Genomic DNA, 17,198 nt, shown 5'->3' with positions numbered 1-17,198 from the left:
CAGAGGGGCTTCAGGCGATGGGAGGTGGTGTCTGCTGTCTGCGTGAGTGTGTACAGCCTGTAGCTTTATCTAAGCACTGCTGTGCTCTACCTACTGTGACAAGTGCTACAGCAGGGAAGCCAAATAATATGCAAGAGGCAAATTAAAGTAGAGGATGGAGATGAAGAAGAGGAGTGGGAAAGAAACTCCTAAGGACACTCACTGGGTCTGCCTCTCTAAAGGACTGTGGTAGGTAGAGGGAAGAAAGGAGGGATTTTTAGAGATAGTAAAGAGAAGAAAGATTGATTGGGGATGTGGGGGGGACAAAAGGTAGAAAAGAGAAATAATTAAAAACGCTACAATCTGCCTTCTATCCATCCTCAGCTTTAAGCCTCGCCGTGCAGAGGAAGAAATAAGAGACAGAGTCTGGAATGGCCCCACAGGTGGAGGAAAGAATGAAAAAAAGAAGCACTTAGGATAATAAAGAGAGGTCAATCCCATTCAGAACAAAGACGAGGTGTCTGTGATATCCAGGTCAGATTCTCTCCGGAGGTCTGAATCTCTCCTCTTTATGTTTTCGTAATGGGCTTTTTAATTTGATTGATGGCATGCCTGTCAAATCCTCTCGCTCCCAAGAGAGGAGGGCTTTTAAATGTTACATTTTAAAACTGGTAATGGATGGCGTGCAAGACGTGAGGGGAGAACAGGACTTGATCCGTTTTGATATTGTTTGATGAGCAGAATGAGAGCCGGTGATGAAAGAGGAGAACATGGAAAGAGACAAATATAGAAAATGTGACAATGAACAAAGGAAGAGAAGTACGCCTTACATCACCCATCCATACTGTATCTTGCTGGGTTTTTTTTTTTTCTCCTCATTTTCTGTAGTGAGGGAACCATACTGTCAGACATATTGTATTTTTTCAGATAGATGATCTAGCCACTTTGAAAAATTTACAGTATACGCAAAATCAATGAAACACAGAGAATCTGGAGCGCATTTTCTATCACATCATTACTGCTACACGGCGCTCGTATCTGACAGTGTCGTTTAAGGATTCACTGGTCTGGCACTCAACAGGGCAATTTCAGTCTTTTCACATGAATGGGAAAGTGAGTGGATATGGCTGGGTGATTGTACTCCTGAAACCGAGCTTTGAGTCTTCCTGGCTCACTCGAGGAAAGGATTCCTGACAGTAAAATCTGAAGAGTGAAAACTAATCATTTTCTTTCTAATCTTCGTCAACATCCAAACCAGCATCACTGCGGTAAAAACACTGTTTTACCAGAATACATAAGAGCACAATGATATTAACGTCTCGTACAGTATGTGCTGCCTTTTGATCTTCCAAGTTCTTTTGTGGTGACGTGCACTTGAGATAAACCTAAAAACTTGTTACAACTTTCAAACCCACAACTTAGAGGATATGCAGGGACGGGGGAAGGGAAATGAAAACATCAGACGAGCCAGATTTAGCAAAAAACATGTTTAATCTCTCCTTGATGCGTGTCTATTTACACGTAATAAATCTGCAAAATAGGAAAGAGCAGGATATTTACACGGGCGTGAAACAGCCAAAACCTGTCACAGCAGCTTCAAGTCTGAAACTCTTAAAAAGGTATCAGAATTCATAAAGTATTAAAACTCTTTAAGGTATTTTTTTTTCTCTTTCTACCTCTCTCCTCTTTAATCTTTATGTGAAGGTATTTTACGTCCCATGCTTCTTCTCTGAAATGTACTTTAATCAAAGTGAACTCAGCAGGTGAGGAAGCTGGAGAGTTGGAACTCGAGCGATGAGAAAACTGTGAGTGTTGCTGTTGGAGGGGGGGGAGGGTGATCAAAAAAGGCAGATGAGGGGGAAGTATTAAGGTTGTGCGGTGGTGATTCTCTTTATGGGTCTGAGGAGGTGTCATGTTGGAGGGTGCAACCCATAAGTACATCTCATATATACTTAAGAATAGATTTAGAGATGTCTTTCAGAAATTACAGAACATGGCATGGGTTACTGGAAACATTTTTTTTTTTCTATTTGCAGTTGACAACTTTAAAGGAGTCGTTCAACATTTTGGGAGATAGACTTATTTGCTTTTTTTTTTTAACTAAAGGTTAGCTAAGAGGATCAACCACTTTCATGCCTGTTTGCCTACTATGAAACTGGAGCCAGGAGATGATTAGCTTAGCTTAGCATGAAGACTGGTAGCAGGGGGAAAGAAGTCTCTAAAATTCACTAATTAAAATGTTATGTCTTATTTGTTTAATGCTAAGCTAAGCGAAGCTAACTACTTCCTGGCTCCAGCTTCATACTTAAGAAACAGACTCCCTGCCGGCTGTCGTTTATTATCACGTAACTCTCAGAAAGAACAAGAATAAGCGTATTTCCCAAAATATCGAACGATTTGTTTGAGTTCAGCTTTTTGGGAAATTTAGTGCTTTGTGTCTATGTGTTGTACAGAGGTGGAGTCAGGACGTGGTTAGCCTAGCTTAGCATCAAAACTGGAAGGTGAAAAGGCAAAGTGAAAAATCACCCATCAATAATTCTAAAGCTGACTTAATGACTGATTGTACATGACAACTCATACTAAAAGAAAATGAGTGAAGCAAAGTGGGAAAATAAACCTACCAACAATTGTAAAGCTGATTTATAGACACAATGGATGTTTTTTAACCCATACAATAATGAAAATGAATAACAATTTATGATTTTGCAGGGAGTTGTATAGGAGCTTTTTCTTTATAGCCACTGTGTGCAGCATCCAGTATTTTTAGCATGTTATTCTCCCTTAAACTACAATTTGTTGTTTTTACGTTTCTGTTCATTTACAGGTTAAATAAATGAGAAACAAATTGTTACTTAGTTTGCTCAGTCAGGTGATGGAAGGTTATTTTTTCAGGCTGGCTCTTACCTTTTAAATGCAAAGCTAGGTTAAACACATCCTGACTCCAGCTCTGCTCTTAACACACAGACATGAGATTGGTATCAGTCCTCTCAGATCTAATATTTCACAAAAGATTCAAAATACATCTGAAATTATGTTGTCAAAATGCATATTGACATATATTTCTTTGTCCAATTTTTGACACCGACCTTGAATCCTACTCTTGAAATATCTTTGAAAAATAAATCATTTTCAGTCTGGGAAGAGGCTGACAAGGCACAGTAAACAGTTCTGCGTCGGTCAATCGCCGAGAGAATCTCTCCCTCCACCTCCTTTCTTCTCTCGCTCCACCCTCCTCCTCCCTCCTGCATCCTTGTCTTCCTCTATGTGGAAAAGCTGAACGCCACAGATGCAACGGAATGGAAAATGAAGCGGTACCATGGCCTTCAAAGCACTTCCTCTGCCTTGCCCAAGTCTTTTCATCTTTTACCCCAACAAGTGGTGAAGCAGAGAACAAGAAGCAAAACTGGGAAACAAAAGCATCAGAGACTAAGTGGGCCTCATCTCACCATCTTGCTCAACTTTTTCTTTTCACACTCTAAATAGTGATCCTAGCAGTTTGCGAGCTAAGCCTCATTACTTTTTTCACATGTCTAATATCATCTTTACAAATCTTCACCACAAGAACAATTGAGCAAGTCAATAGCAGACATCAATGCAGTGGTCCACATCCTTATTCAAATTGAACAGTCTGTTAATGAGTGCCTGTACATGAAAGTAACATTGCCTCAATTTTTTTCCATTCATCAAGCATAAAGACAAACACTAAATACCTTCAATGAGGGGATATGTAAAGGACAATAACCAAATCATTTTGTGGAAGAACTGAAAGGCGGATGCGTCAAAGATAATCTCTTGTCACGGAGTTGTTCTCCAGATGTGGATGAATAAAGCTTTGGTCAGCCGCCCTGTATGTTGTTTTACCCTGTGTAGATCAGTGGTTCAAGTATTGAAACACATACAGTACGTTTCATTCTATCCAGACACATATTCATGCTGTCAGATGGAAACACTGTGTCTTAGTATGAACTGCAACCTAATATCTCAAACTAGAATGTACACTGGATTTTCAAAGGTTTCATAAAACATCCTCAATCTATCAAGGACGATGTATCGTTTAGTCTTTAACAAAGGCGGACGAAAGGGTTTTCACTTGACAGCAGCCATATATGTTTGGCTTTGTGGCATGAGGTTTGGTACAGGTCTGGTTATTATATTTAAAACATTGTTAACATCCTGACAATGTAAAAGGACAAAGATGGAAGTGGCCGTTTGAAAAAAAATAAAAATTGTTAAAGTTTGTGTGTTACCAAGTCTGAATTTGTCATCATGTGTTTTTCCATACAGTGACATATATAACAACTTGTCATCCCAGCTGTACGGAATATAGTTATATTGTTCATCTCTATGCAGGTATAAGCTGGAAAATGTCATTCAGATCACTTAATCTTAATTTTTAAACTAGCATGTTAGCTAGGTAATCATCTCATCTGCAGTAGCTAGCATGATGTGGCTACTAGCTAGCAGTGCCTCATAGTTACACTGTAACATGAAATGATAACTCAGGTAATTTCATTCCCATTCTTATCAAAACTTCCTAACCGTTTTCCAATTTTTTTAGTAACTCAGACTGAAGGGACTGCTGCTCACAGAAACAAATGAAAGTAGCTAAGGCATAAGTTAACAGCCAATTCAAGTGACTGAAACGCATCGATCACGCCAACAACAATCACACTTTCATTACACAGTTACACAGCGATAACTCAACAATTATCACTTGAATGTGCCATCAGAGAACCTGAAATTCTTTGTGCCAGCTAGTTTAAAATTACCATCTACTCCAATATGAGCCAAAACAAGGCCATGGATATTAATAAAACAGGATAGCGGCAGGTCCCATTGCAAACTGATGTATTGGAAAGTATGTTTGGAAATTTCCCTTTGCTCTGCTTGATCATTCTGATGAGCTGCAGTCTCTGCAATCACAATGATCCATCACCAAGATGGAAAAATCCAAGAATTTAAGACCTAGTTTTCTTTTTTCAACCTAAAGCTCAAACTGTCTTAGTATAGGGTCTTGGGAAAGAGAAATGATAACTTACAGGGTATAATAACCTACAGTTTGAAAGAGATCTGTCAGGCATTTCATGACAGCCCTGGGTTGTAAGTTTCCTGATGCAACTGTAGAGCTTGTATTGTATGCCATTTGAACTGGAGTGAAACAGAGGACTCCAGTGTCAGATGGTGTTAGAGGCCTTTCCACTTTGCCACAGGGAAAAAAAAATCTTAGGGAAGCACTGTTGAAAAGAAAGAAACATAAAATGATTTTGAGGCATTGGCAAGTCGTGTTGTTCAAGAGATGCATTTGATGCATTTAAACCTACTCTCTGACCGCATTTTTCCCATTTGTTATCAAAAGAAATCCGTAGAACTGATTGGTGTGATCTGGTTGTTGATGTGTCTGGTCTGGTGGTCATCCTTTCATCACAAGCTCTTACAGGATGGATGGCCACATATACATTAACCTGGTTTGTTTAACATTTCTCAATCTTTTTTTTTTTTTTCTAGCCTTTATAACCAGCCTTGTACAATCGCAAGAGAAAGGAATGCCTTGTTTATGAACGCATGTTTTTTTAAAGCACTGCAAGTAAATGTTGAGCAGCACATATTTTTTTTACCCCCATAAAACCACAGAACGAAAAAAAAGAGAAAGGCCTTCAACTGGTACAAAAACACTCACATAATTCAAGCTACATTTCATTATCTTTTCATAATATCACGTTTACATTTCAAAAATGAAACCACTGTCTTCACTGCAGACTGGGAAAAAAAAGCCAAAAATTAGACAATACTGATCACCTGCTTCTGCACACCAAAACTGGCCTTCATGTTGGATGACACACCTTATAAAATGTTTCAGACAAGAGGGAAAGTCTAGAAAACAAGATCAAGAAGTCGTAGAGCACGGTGTGCCAGGATTAGACTTAAATGGCTGCCTAGTGCCTCTATAGTAGTCTGCTATCACAGCATGAGGCTGGCCTTCAAAGTAATGAGTTCTGTCTCAACTAAATTGGTGAGCTGACCAGGCCTCGATGTATTTGGTTTCTCTAAAACAAACACAAAAGCGCTGTAGGTCAGTTGGCTCACAGGCGACTTTCAGACATCATGTGTCCTGTCTTTAGAGCCAAACATGTAAGCACATGACTGGCCCCTACACCTCACGAAATATAGAAAGTGTCTGTAATATATATATATTTTTTGCCATTTACCTATTTTTATACTCTCACTTTCAGTCACTAAGCATGACAACATTTTTATCATAGCACATTTCATCTAACGAAAAGAAGTCTCTTTGCACTAAACAACATTCAAAGTAAAACATGGCACAGGACGACTTTTTCCTTGTGTTTTCATAGTTTTTCTTCTTCGAAATATCAAATCCTCTTCTCAAACGGATCTTTTGTACATTACAATGGAAAAACATTTTTTTCAACTTTTCATTTGTTTTAAAAAGAAAAGGTTTGTATTTATATATCTATCTATATATATATATTCATATATCATCTTCTCTCTTTTGATTTAGCTTTTGTTGTGCAAATTCAGCAGTAACACAAGTGGCACAGCACTGGGGAGAGTAGGCAGTTGGGAGGGGGGGGGGGGTGGACTCAAATGCAATAACAAATCAAAAGCAGAGTTATGGAACTGAAAAAGAGCTTGTTTGTAAGTGTTGGAGGAAGAGTTTCCCCGACAAAAGTCCTTCCTCCTTGTTGCGCTGCAGTGGCAGCATCCACTCTGCTGAAGTGTCTTTTAGCAACAAACTAAATTCCCACGAGCACCGTGGCTGCTGCTCAGTAGCTGTCCCTGACCTCTGACCTCCCTGTGGAGGACGGCAACACAAAAGAGAAATTCCTTACAAGGATCAAGTATCGCAGTAATATATCCTGGATTTCTGTTGGCTCACAGTCTGAACCGTAGCCTTGGCTGTGGAAAGCTTCTGGCTGCAGGCTCGTACCTTTCCTTCAGCTCTGTGTCCAGCTAGAGGAGTTTTTCACCACTGTGCATGTACCGGTCCTGATTGCCGCCAAAGTACCCAACTGCTGCTCCTGTCTGACTCTAGATGTGATGAGGGCCCTGATGAAAATAAACGCTCTCCTGAGCTGAGGTCCATAACGGCTGAGGCTGAAGGTGCGCTTGATTTGGTCGTTCTGGGTTGGCAGCACAGAAAGAAGAAAAAAAAAAAAAAAAAAAAAAAAAAAAAAAGCCAACCCAGCCGGGGGCCTCAGTTCCAAACTCTGCTGTCTCTCCAGTGTGCTGCTGCTGCTGGGTGCTTGTGTCCTTGCAGTCCTTTCCGCTGCTGTTTGTTGTTGTTTTGTGAGGGTGATGACGACAGACTTCAAATGTCGAGGGTCAAAATGTCACGGCCGGCAAAGGTTGTCAGGGAAGGCGTGTTGGTTGGCCAGTTCTCCGCTAGCCAAGGCGTGTGATGGGCTGGTCCTCAGCTAGCCAAGGCCATGGTGTCGATGACCTGCTCCAGCTTGCCACGTAGCCGCTGCCGGCGTGACTGCTCGTCCTTCTGTAGCGCTGACAGGATCTGGACACAAATATGGAGGAAGAATACACTACGTCATCATCACACCATCACTTATTTCAGTCTTACTGCGCACAGAGAAGCCCGTTGGGTGTTTCTAATGCTCTCCTTAACCCTGACCATATTGAAAGAGTGTCCTGATGCAAATTTCAGGTTCCCTGTTAGTGATTACATTTTAAACTGATGCTGGCAACATGGACAGGGTTGGTGGGGCAGTTGTGAGGCCAGTGGGATGTCCGTAATGTCATGTTAATGGCCGCTCTGAGTGCGTATAGGAGTGTGTGTGTTGGTGTCTTAATGAACATGAACAAGGGAGGGAGGAGCTGCTACAGTGTGTGCTTTTGTCTATATGGTACATGGTTCTCTGTTCTCTTAATGTTGTATGTGCATTAGCATGTCCATATGAGCATGTACACCACTGTGTACATTTATGTGTGTGTGTGTATGTATATGTGTGTGCACATGTAAGGTCAGGAAGTGTTAGAGGCGATGGGGACCGTGCAGCTGCCTACATCTGGATAATAGGCTGTAATGAAGGGGAGCAGTTGCTTTGAATGGAGCCAGCTGCAATCAGCCAGCATGACTACTGTAATACTGCTGGTATGGAGGGAGAGGAGGAGGAGGAAGGGGAGGGAAAGAGGCTGAGATGACTTATCTTTCACCACATAAAAGCACGATAAAGTTGGGGGGAAAAGCAGAGGTTGATGAGGACATATGGCTGTCCGTCAAGAACCGGAAGAGGAGGAGGGCGGGATATGAACCGTGGTGACTTGCGGGAGTGAAAAGCAAAAGGATAGAGAGGAAGAAGGATAATAGGATGTAGAGAAGGAGGGATAAGGAGATGAAAGATTAAATGGCTGGAGGGACATTTCTTTCATTTCAGCTGTGTTTTAATGGGTTAGAGTATGATACATAGTACAGGTGTAAGTCTTCATTATCTGTCCACTTATAAAAAGGACATTTAGCATGTAGGTTTCTCTTTCCCTCTCTTACACACACACACACACACACACACACACATAGAATATACTGTATAAGTTCAGTAAAAGCAATAAAACACACAGAATTCACTAGTCACCACAAATGGACTCTAACTTTTACTCTTCCATGCACTTTACTTGGATACACATCAGCTGTGAGTCACTCAGTTTGACCACTTCACAGATGAAACAAATCACGTAAATTTAACGAAGCTCCATTAGCTTCATAATGTGTGAAGCTCATGCCTTAATGTGCGTCCTAATGGTGATAATACCCTCCAGTCTGTACGGATGTGGACAGGTTATCATTGTAATTGAATTAAAATGACCTCATGGTATTAGTCAAGACAAGTAAAGGAGGGCATGACACAGCACACCCTGCTAGCGAGTAATTCTACTCCAAATCCAGTGGAACCTCACCTCGTCTTTGTATTTGATGATGTAGGAGTAGATCTCGTGCAGTGCAGACATGCTGTTGAACTGGCTGAGGTGCAGGCGGGACTGCTCTGCTAGGTAGGCACTCATGTCCTGATCACTGATGGCTGGCATACGGGAGATATCAGAGTAATACCTAGAAGAAAGAGGACAAGCAGAGTTTTACATATAACTCCATTTGTATTCCATCCACAGCTCCACCTAAATATTCTGAAAGTGAACAGTGGTAACTGGTGACCAGTTTTCTCACTGGGGGATTGATATGGTTCACATTTCCATGTTTTCATATCTTGCTCAAGGACACTTTGACTGGATAAATTGGACGTTCAGTAACATTAATACCCCAAACAAATGGAGAGGAGTGGGCTGTGTGTGATTCAACAGCATCTATTGTATGGGTTTAAGTTTTTCTGCATGGAAACTAAGGAACAGTATGAACATTATTAGGTCAGAAAAACGGGGGGTTGTGAATTTTAGAGAGTAGCCTGAATATTTAGGGGGAGCAGGGGAGGGTCTTTTGATTTTTCCTCATCTGGGATTTATATTTTATTTGAATTCTTCCCTTTATGTCTGGCTGGAAGTTTTCAATACAGTTTCAATGAGTTGTTAGAGGTGATTGAGTTTCGGGGATATAAGAACCACGTTGATGGAAAATTCTGAGCCTTAATAATGTCAAAACATTGATTGTGCCAAACGAACACAGAAACCCCATTTTCCTTTATTTTATGACTGATTGTTTTGCTGATTGTAATTGTTCTGTATCAGCCAGCAAGACATGAATATGTTTTGTGGTATAATTCTGATTGATATTAAGTTGTGATATCACATTTTAGGAAAGAAAACAGTCCTCCACAGAGTCACGTGCTCTGTTCTGGTTTACATACAAGCAATGACGCAGCTGTAAAAAGATGAACTGGGAAACTTTTACAGGAGAAAAAGTCAAACATAATGATTTTGAACAAAGATCTCAAGATATAAGGAGTATAAGAGAGAAGTAACAGGAGCGCTGCTGGTGTCCCCCAAACCACCAGTGCTCATGGAAGGGAATAATACTGAAGAAGAGGGGAAAAATTATAACCAAAAAATGGCATAAAAAATCCAGGTCCAGGCACTCAAGGTAGGTTTAAAAAATAAAAGGTCTTTATTTTAGTGGGTTAGAGTCATTAAAAAACACACCAACATGTGTCTGCTTGTGCCTTCTTCAGGGTGAATGATGTCTCTGTGTTCTGGTTATGATTTTGAGATTACAGGGTATGAATTTTTACACGAAATATAAGAAATATAAGATTCAGTCCACTCCCCATCCCAGTAATTCTCATACAGTCCCCAATGATGACTGGTTGTTGACTTGTAATTACTGTGGCAAGGCAACGCCGACCTTCACATTATCGACTCAGTGTTGTTGGCTGCATCCGAGGAGCAAAAAGTCCAGTCAAAGTGAGTTAGGTAGAAAACACACTGAGTGAACAATACAGTATATTAAGAATATATCCAAGTATTGAATTGTACCTGAACCTGTTTGCAGAATCCATATCTCAACTGTCTCAAGGTTTACTGCAGCAGGGCAGGCTGGGGTTGAGTGCAGGTTAGGAGGCAATGGAAACAAGGTTTAACTGCACCCAATTAACCCTTACCTATAAATCCTCATCTCATATAAGCTCCCTGCAAGCCTGAAGTGTGTGTGTTACTGTAGCATTTAAGTATGTTGCTCGATATAAAGAAATGGACCTTGTACCAGAAGAAGTTTTTATCTGCTGTCTGCTGTTCTGTTTTAGCTCCAGTGTGGTGCAGCAGCAGCATGGGGACGTTGGGCATGTTGTTTAAATAACATAATTATTACCAGCGGTTGATGTTCTCTGTCCTCTCAACATGACATTTAGGCATTTTTGGGTATAAGAAAAGTGCTTAACATTGTCATGCCAAAGCAAGAGTCTGGGAAGAAGCAGCTTAGAAAAGCTACTTAAAGACTGTTGGAGTCTTCTCCAAAAGCGGAAACAATGATTGTGGCAAGCGTCAGTGGTGCATAACTTATCTTGATAGTTAAACATTCTGGCGCTGAATAAAAGATGAAGGGTGAACCAGAGGACGTTTTCAGTGAGCCTCAATTTAATGAGTAGTGCTACAGTAGCTACAAATCCTTCTTTCACTCGTGTGCTTTCTTTCTTTACAGGTAAAAATCAAAGAGAATTGGACTTTTATATACTGTATTGTACTGTTTATATTAATAATAAGCCTGGAGCAAGATGTTGATTTGAAGAGAATCCAGTAATTACAAGATTGTTTTGCATTAATTTCATCTGTCTGCTGATTGTTCTCTGACCTCAAGTTACCTGCTTACTTTTTAACAGAAAATACCAGATAAAGATCAACCTTCCTCTGCCTGTAATGTTATAATTTTGTAGTTAAATACTGTAATTACCTTTGATCTTACCACTTCACCTCATTTTTCTTGCAGTTCTGACCTTTCCGTCTTCCAACAGCTCATAAGGAACATTTTCATTTAGTATTCAGAACTGTGCATAAATTGGTGAAGTATTCTAATTTAGAGAAGGTGATTTTAATGTCGGTATGTCTGGCTTCAACTTTGACTCACCTCTCTACCCAGTTCTTGTAGTTGGGGATGTCTTTAGCGTAGAGGAGTTTATTCGAAGGTGAATCTTTTCCTAGTTTGTGTTCTGATGTCGAACAGGAGTCCATGAAGGTCTGGGCCACCACAGACAGACAGGCATCCGTGATACTGTTCTTATGGATGTCAAATACAAACTGCGGATTCTTGATCACGTTCACCCAGAACCGCAGAGGAAGACTGGAGGAGGTGAGAAAAAATACAGAACACCGTTTTTCTACAGCAACATGAAATAACACGTAATTAACAATATTCTGTGTAACCATGCACTTTGTCTTATATTCCATCATCTTAATGTGTTGAAATGATTGAGTCCTTTGCTTCAGTTTCTTAATTTACTATTGTTCATATCACACTACTTTATTTTCAATTCTGATTAGTGCATTGTGTGCATTGAAGCTTTTTTCACTACTGGTTTTTATTGTCTTTGTTTTGATAGTGCTCAGTTGGTATCATGTCCCTGAAGGATGTAGCAGCTGACTGGTAGAAAATGTAGTTGGTCAGAACTTTATAAAAGGTAAATATGACCAAGCATCCTACACAGCAACATTTGTAATTTGCTACGCATTTTTGCAGACCTGAATTTATTGATTGGATGATTTTGGCATGCAGTGTTGTTCACAAAGATATTTACTTTACAGATCTTTGTCAGAACGCTCTATAACATCATACAATTTACACTACATTCTGTATAATAATATACTTATTTTTATAAGTATAATAATATACTTATTTTTATAAGTATATTATATACTTATTAGTGATTACTAAGCCCTCAGGAACTACAGGTCACATGATGTCATTTTGCAAAATTACAAAAGAAACAAGTGTGATACTAGGAAGGAAATTTCAAAATCTACTCTTTGAAGGATCACAATTTTAACTGTTAGGTTCATTACACATTGAGCCGCCAAGAACTTTAAAAATCACCATATTCAAATCAACATATTATTCTTTTGTGCGGGCAGACAGCCAGGCTAAGCCAGGCTCCAATGTCAATGTCATCTTGCCTGAGAGTGAAGAAGCCTGAAAATCTCTAGTTGGGGGACCATCTTTCATTAGACTGAATTGGATGCCATCTTTTGAATTCCAAAAAATATTTGCTGTACTTCTGTGAGAGTCACATTTTCAGTAGCAACAGGTGAAAAGAGAGGAACTGTGTCTCACTTACCAGTTGCTCTTCCAGGTATGCCGTACGTCGTAGTCTGTGATGGAGTGCTTGTCAGCCTGCTCGTCAAGGAAGTCGAACATATACTTGATGGCCAGCGGCAGCGCGCTGCCTCTGTGGGCCGTGCTGAAGATGGTCTCAAACAGGTCATCCACAAACTTCTGTAACGTACCCTGAAGAGGATAGGAAGAAAAAGAGGATAAGAGTTAACAAGGCATAAAAACAGCATGAATACACTGTATTATATGTTACACCATAAACGTGTTTACCTGTAGTAATAGTTTTCCATGCATATGTTATTCATGGCCTTATGGTTTAAGATATAGAAATGTGAGTTTGAATCTAGGTCTTACAAGCAGTTTCAAATCTACCAGATAATTACAATAAAATGGAATTATCAGAGAGGAGGAAGAGAATAACAATGAACAGCTTCACAGTGTTGTGTGTGTAACATTTCCAGCCACTTGTATCCACAGCACCTGAATGGGCTGTAAGTGTGTACATTTTTAGTATGAATGGCCCCGCTGGGAATCACAGTGATAACTCTGGCGCTGTGACTGCCTCGCTCTGCCCACTGAGCTCCGCAGAATCACAAACAGAAACTCCAGCCCTTGGATTTGGATGGTGCTTTCCTCCAATGACAACGCTTCATTGTAATTACATCAAATGTAGCTAAATGAATTTCCCTAACAACACATTTGTTTCCCCGACTTCTCCATCTGGCAGAATCTATTAACGAGGAAATGTTTGGGGATCGTATTTACTGTAGTCAACCATTGCGAAATGGAACATGGAATGAATTCTGTCCGCCCGGGATGCCCGGGCAGGCCGACACAGCAAGACAGCCATGGAGAGACAAAGACAAGATGAGGTCCTCAATTGCATTTACCTCTCTGTTTTTTCATCATGCATGTCCAAATCTTCAATCCCTCACCCCATTACCTGCCTCCTGACACCTCCAGTATGTGTCTCCCTGCACTCTGCACCACAAACCCACCTTTTATTAATCTGTTTTTTCTTATTACCAGTGGAAATTGAAAAGATGGGGAACTTGTAACTGCTGCCCGTTGCTTTATTTCCCTCCTCCTCTTATAATTAGGAAAGAGACGCTGAACTGAGAGACACTGAAGGAGAGAAGGAAAAGAGACAGCTTGACTGGTTCATGCTCTGGAACGTTTCTGGATGGAAGCGAAATTATCGGTCTGTTTATCCTCGTGTGTGTGTGTGTGTGTGTGTGTGTGTGTGTGTGTGTGTGTGTGTGTGTGTGTGTGTATACAATGGATCCTTTCTCATGTTCCCCGTACAAAACTTAATACATTTGATTTAATACATTTAATACTCCTCAAACACATGCAGTCTCTGAATTATTACTTTTCTAACTTGAAACAGGCGAGGTGGATCACTGTCTTTAAGAGCAAACAATGTTGAAAAAGATTCCATTAGAGGTGAGTTTTAAAGTCTCCCCGGTGCTTCTAAATGCTGTTAGAGAGGTTTTTCCATCCTGCCAGGAATCAACTTTTTAAAACACTGGCATGAAGTTTACTCCTCTGTGTCTTACTTTTGTAGCTAGCAGCCTGGTCAGGTAGATCTCGGAGACCATCTTGCTGCCTCGGTCGCCCTCCCTCTGGTCTGAATGGTCGTGGTTCTTCACCAGATGCCACAGTTTGGTTCCACTCTCCAGGTCAGGGGTGATCATGGGCGTTCGGGATCGTAGGCTGTCTGGACTACTGGCTGTCCTCAACATGCTCTCTATATCCAGAAACACAAGACAGAATCATTTGATACCTTGAATGAAAAAAGGATAATTTCCCTTATTATCATTTTTAGAGTTTCAGAAACCAACAAATGTCGCAGATGATTCTTCTCCTTCTCATATATTGTACTGTATAATTAAAAATCACGTAGATACTCAGGTAAGTTTAGTAATAGTACAATAATCACACAAAAAACTGTATTTCTTTAATCTTTCTCTCCCTTTTACAGTCTATGACTCACACTCTCACTCCCTCTTTCTCTATCATCTGTGTCTGTTTCAATATTCATGGTGTGAGTGTCAAAGTTGATTAGAGCGAAGCAGGGAGATGCGTATCTTTGGCTGTTGCATTTAGGAAAGAGAGGGGGGGAGGAAACAGGGAGGTGAGATGCACAGGGGGGGGGGAGATGATGATCTGCTGAGTAGCTGTTGCTCCTGGGCAAGAAGGGATATTTATGTTTGTTGAAAGGAAGCAGGAGGAGGGGAGGAAAGGGTGTGAGGGAGATGACACGGAAGGGGGGTGGGAGGGCTAAATGGACAGAGAGACAAAAAAGGTCAGGAGAGGGGTGAAATGGAGAGTAATGGGAAAGCACAGGCTAGAGAAGTGAAAGAGTGGGGAGAGAGTGGGGTGGTGTCTAGTACTGTTGTTGCTTTTGCCAGTGGGGTGCTGAGTGGCTTTGATTCCAAAACCATCATGGTCACTGGTGACCAACATTTACCAAATGTTCATCAGCACACACTCACACATATCCAAGCACACACCAATATGATCGCTATTAAACTAAATAGCAAAAATGAACACACATTTTTAAAATGTTCTTGCTGTGAAGCTAAATAGCTGCAGCCGTGGATTTTAGTGCGCAAAGTGAAAGCGCACGATCCATAACGAGCACACTGGCCCTGCTGCTCCTGGACCCTCCCGTGGTCAGCCCCACACCACCAGTTTAAGATCCTGTTCATTAATTTCTTGCAAATTTATCTTTGTTTGGTTTTTGATAAAGTTTATTTTTTTAAATTACAGCTTTGGTTTCTTTAAAATCGTTTAGTTCAGTCATGGAGTAACAGGTCAAATCAGCAAGGTTTTAATTGCTGAAAGTATGGAAACCTGATCACTGTACTCTCAGATATGTTACAGAATATTTGTTAAATATTGTTCAAAAATTAAATCATTAATTTTAATCATGTAAAGAATCATCAACACAGTTATCAGGACTTGATCAGCTCTCCAAGATGCTGATCCTGCTGCTGGCAGCAGCTAGAAGCTGTGCAGATTTATTTCCTTCGTTAGTTGAATCATTATTTTCACCTCATTTATTTCCCCATGTGTTCCTTATGTCATCATGTATTGATGCAGGAAAGTTGAGCTGTGTCTGATCCGTTGTTGTCTGTCTGTTTAAATACCTACGTGTATTGCCGCGATTTGGTCAAATAATTAAACAATTTAATCCATCATTACTGTGATTTAGTTAATTCTGATAAATATTATGACTAAGCGTTATGAAATGTATTTTTTAAAATATATTAATATACACAATAATAATCTTTCACATTGTAATCCGTTTATTTGTTACCTTTTGCATGTGATCTGATTATGTGCCCTTAAAATAACAGCGAAACATTGCACCATTGACTTTAGACCAGGTTTTTGTTGGTCAATAGCGCAATCGCTCTCAGCTGCCTCAAGATAGCAATGCGCCAACAATACACCTGAGCACACCTTACTTTTAGACCGACACGCCCATGGGCGCACTGATGGGCGCAAATGCCATTGCTATTTTAGCAACGTGGGCGCTGGACGGGAAAATGACAACTGCGTCGGTCTGAAAATAGCAAAGAGACTTGTGCTGCGCGTAGCGCTGCTCTGCGCCGGGCGTAAGATAGGGCCCATGATCTCATTATCCTAACCTCTCTGTTGAGTCAAACAGTTGTGAAAATAAAATATGATGCACCTCTTAAAAAAAGCACAGCTCTCACTCTCCTGCTATTTTCAGGTATCACAATGGCCATCAGAATCTGCTCTCAAAGCAGAAAAACTGCTACAAAATATGATTCACTTTCTAACCAAACAGCAGAGCAATGGCTTGCATGCATGAGGGTTAAATCCCACTTAGTATCAGAAAAGGGTCCAGTTTTTTACTACAGAGTAATTTATCTTCTAAATAGTTTAATTTTCCACTGAAGTATACCATATTGAAGCAGAGCCTCTGTCTATTGCTGACTGCCAGGTGTCCTCTCTCCTTCTCTCTTTCACTCTGTCAGCTAGGGATCGAGGTGTCGACTTTAATGCCCGTCATTTACGGACTGCTTGGAAATAGCCGTGAAATAGCCTTGGCCTGGGCTGATAGCATTGGATAAAAAGGATTGCCATTCACAGAGAGGGGGCAAAGAAAAAAAAGACATAAGAATGGAGCCCAATCATGGCCACGATAAACAAAGAAAAAGAGAATGAAAGAGAGAGTGAGGGAGGGGGAGGGTAGGCAGGGAGAGATGGGAATCATTGACAGAATGATTTAAATAGGATCAAGTCAGGAGGAGAATGGGTACCGTACCGTATCTGCTGAGGCTCTTGGTAAATGTGGAGGAGTTGGAGATGTTATAGGCAGAGTTCTGCTTTGGCACTAGGGCGATCACCGAGCCATCTGTTACCTGCACATAGAATACCCATTGTATCTTAACAGTCAACTCTTTCAAGCGTATCTTTATGTATTGTGTGTCCCTGTGCCCGTTTTTGT

The 17,198-nt window shown here is 40.6% G+C and overlaps 1 protein-coding gene across 5 annotated transcripts in view; it reads right to left on the bottom strand.

Annotated features, from left to right (window-relative positions):
* Positions 1–1,451: 1,451 nt before the first annotated feature.
* The window catches only part of LOC122982113 (plexin-A1-like), a 265,073-nt gene continuing 249,326 nt past the window's right edge, over positions 1,452–17,198 (bottom strand). For 4 of the 5 annotated variants that reach the window (XM_044351142.1, XM_044351141.1, XM_044351145.1 and 1 more), the window contains 6 exons: positions 17,016–17,112; positions 14,272–14,462; positions 12,717–12,886; positions 11,513–11,725; positions 8,905–9,055; positions 1,452–7,507 (listed from right to left, as the gene is read on the bottom strand). In XM_044351142.1, coding sequence (XP_044207077.1) covers positions 7,412–7,507; positions 8,905–9,055; positions 11,513–11,725; positions 12,717–12,886; positions 14,272–14,462; positions 17,016–17,112 — 918 coding nt within the window. In that variant the 3' untranslated portion in view covers positions 1,452–7,411. Of the gene's footprint in view, positions 7,508–8,904; positions 9,056–11,512; positions 11,726–12,716; positions 12,887–14,271; positions 14,463–16,666; positions 16,805–17,015; positions 17,113–17,198 lie in introns of those variants that run through there. The other variant, XM_044351146.1, reaches the window with a different exon arrangement.

The sequence above is a fragment of the Thunnus albacares genome, chromosome 5, assembly GCF_914725855.1.
Source record: "Thunnus albacares chromosome 5, fThuAlb1.1, whole genome shotgun sequence".
Taxonomy (NCBI): Eukaryota; Metazoa; Chordata; class Actinopteri; order Scombriformes; family Scombridae; genus Thunnus; species Thunnus albacares.
This window is presented reverse-complemented; position numbering and strand designations above follow the sequence as displayed.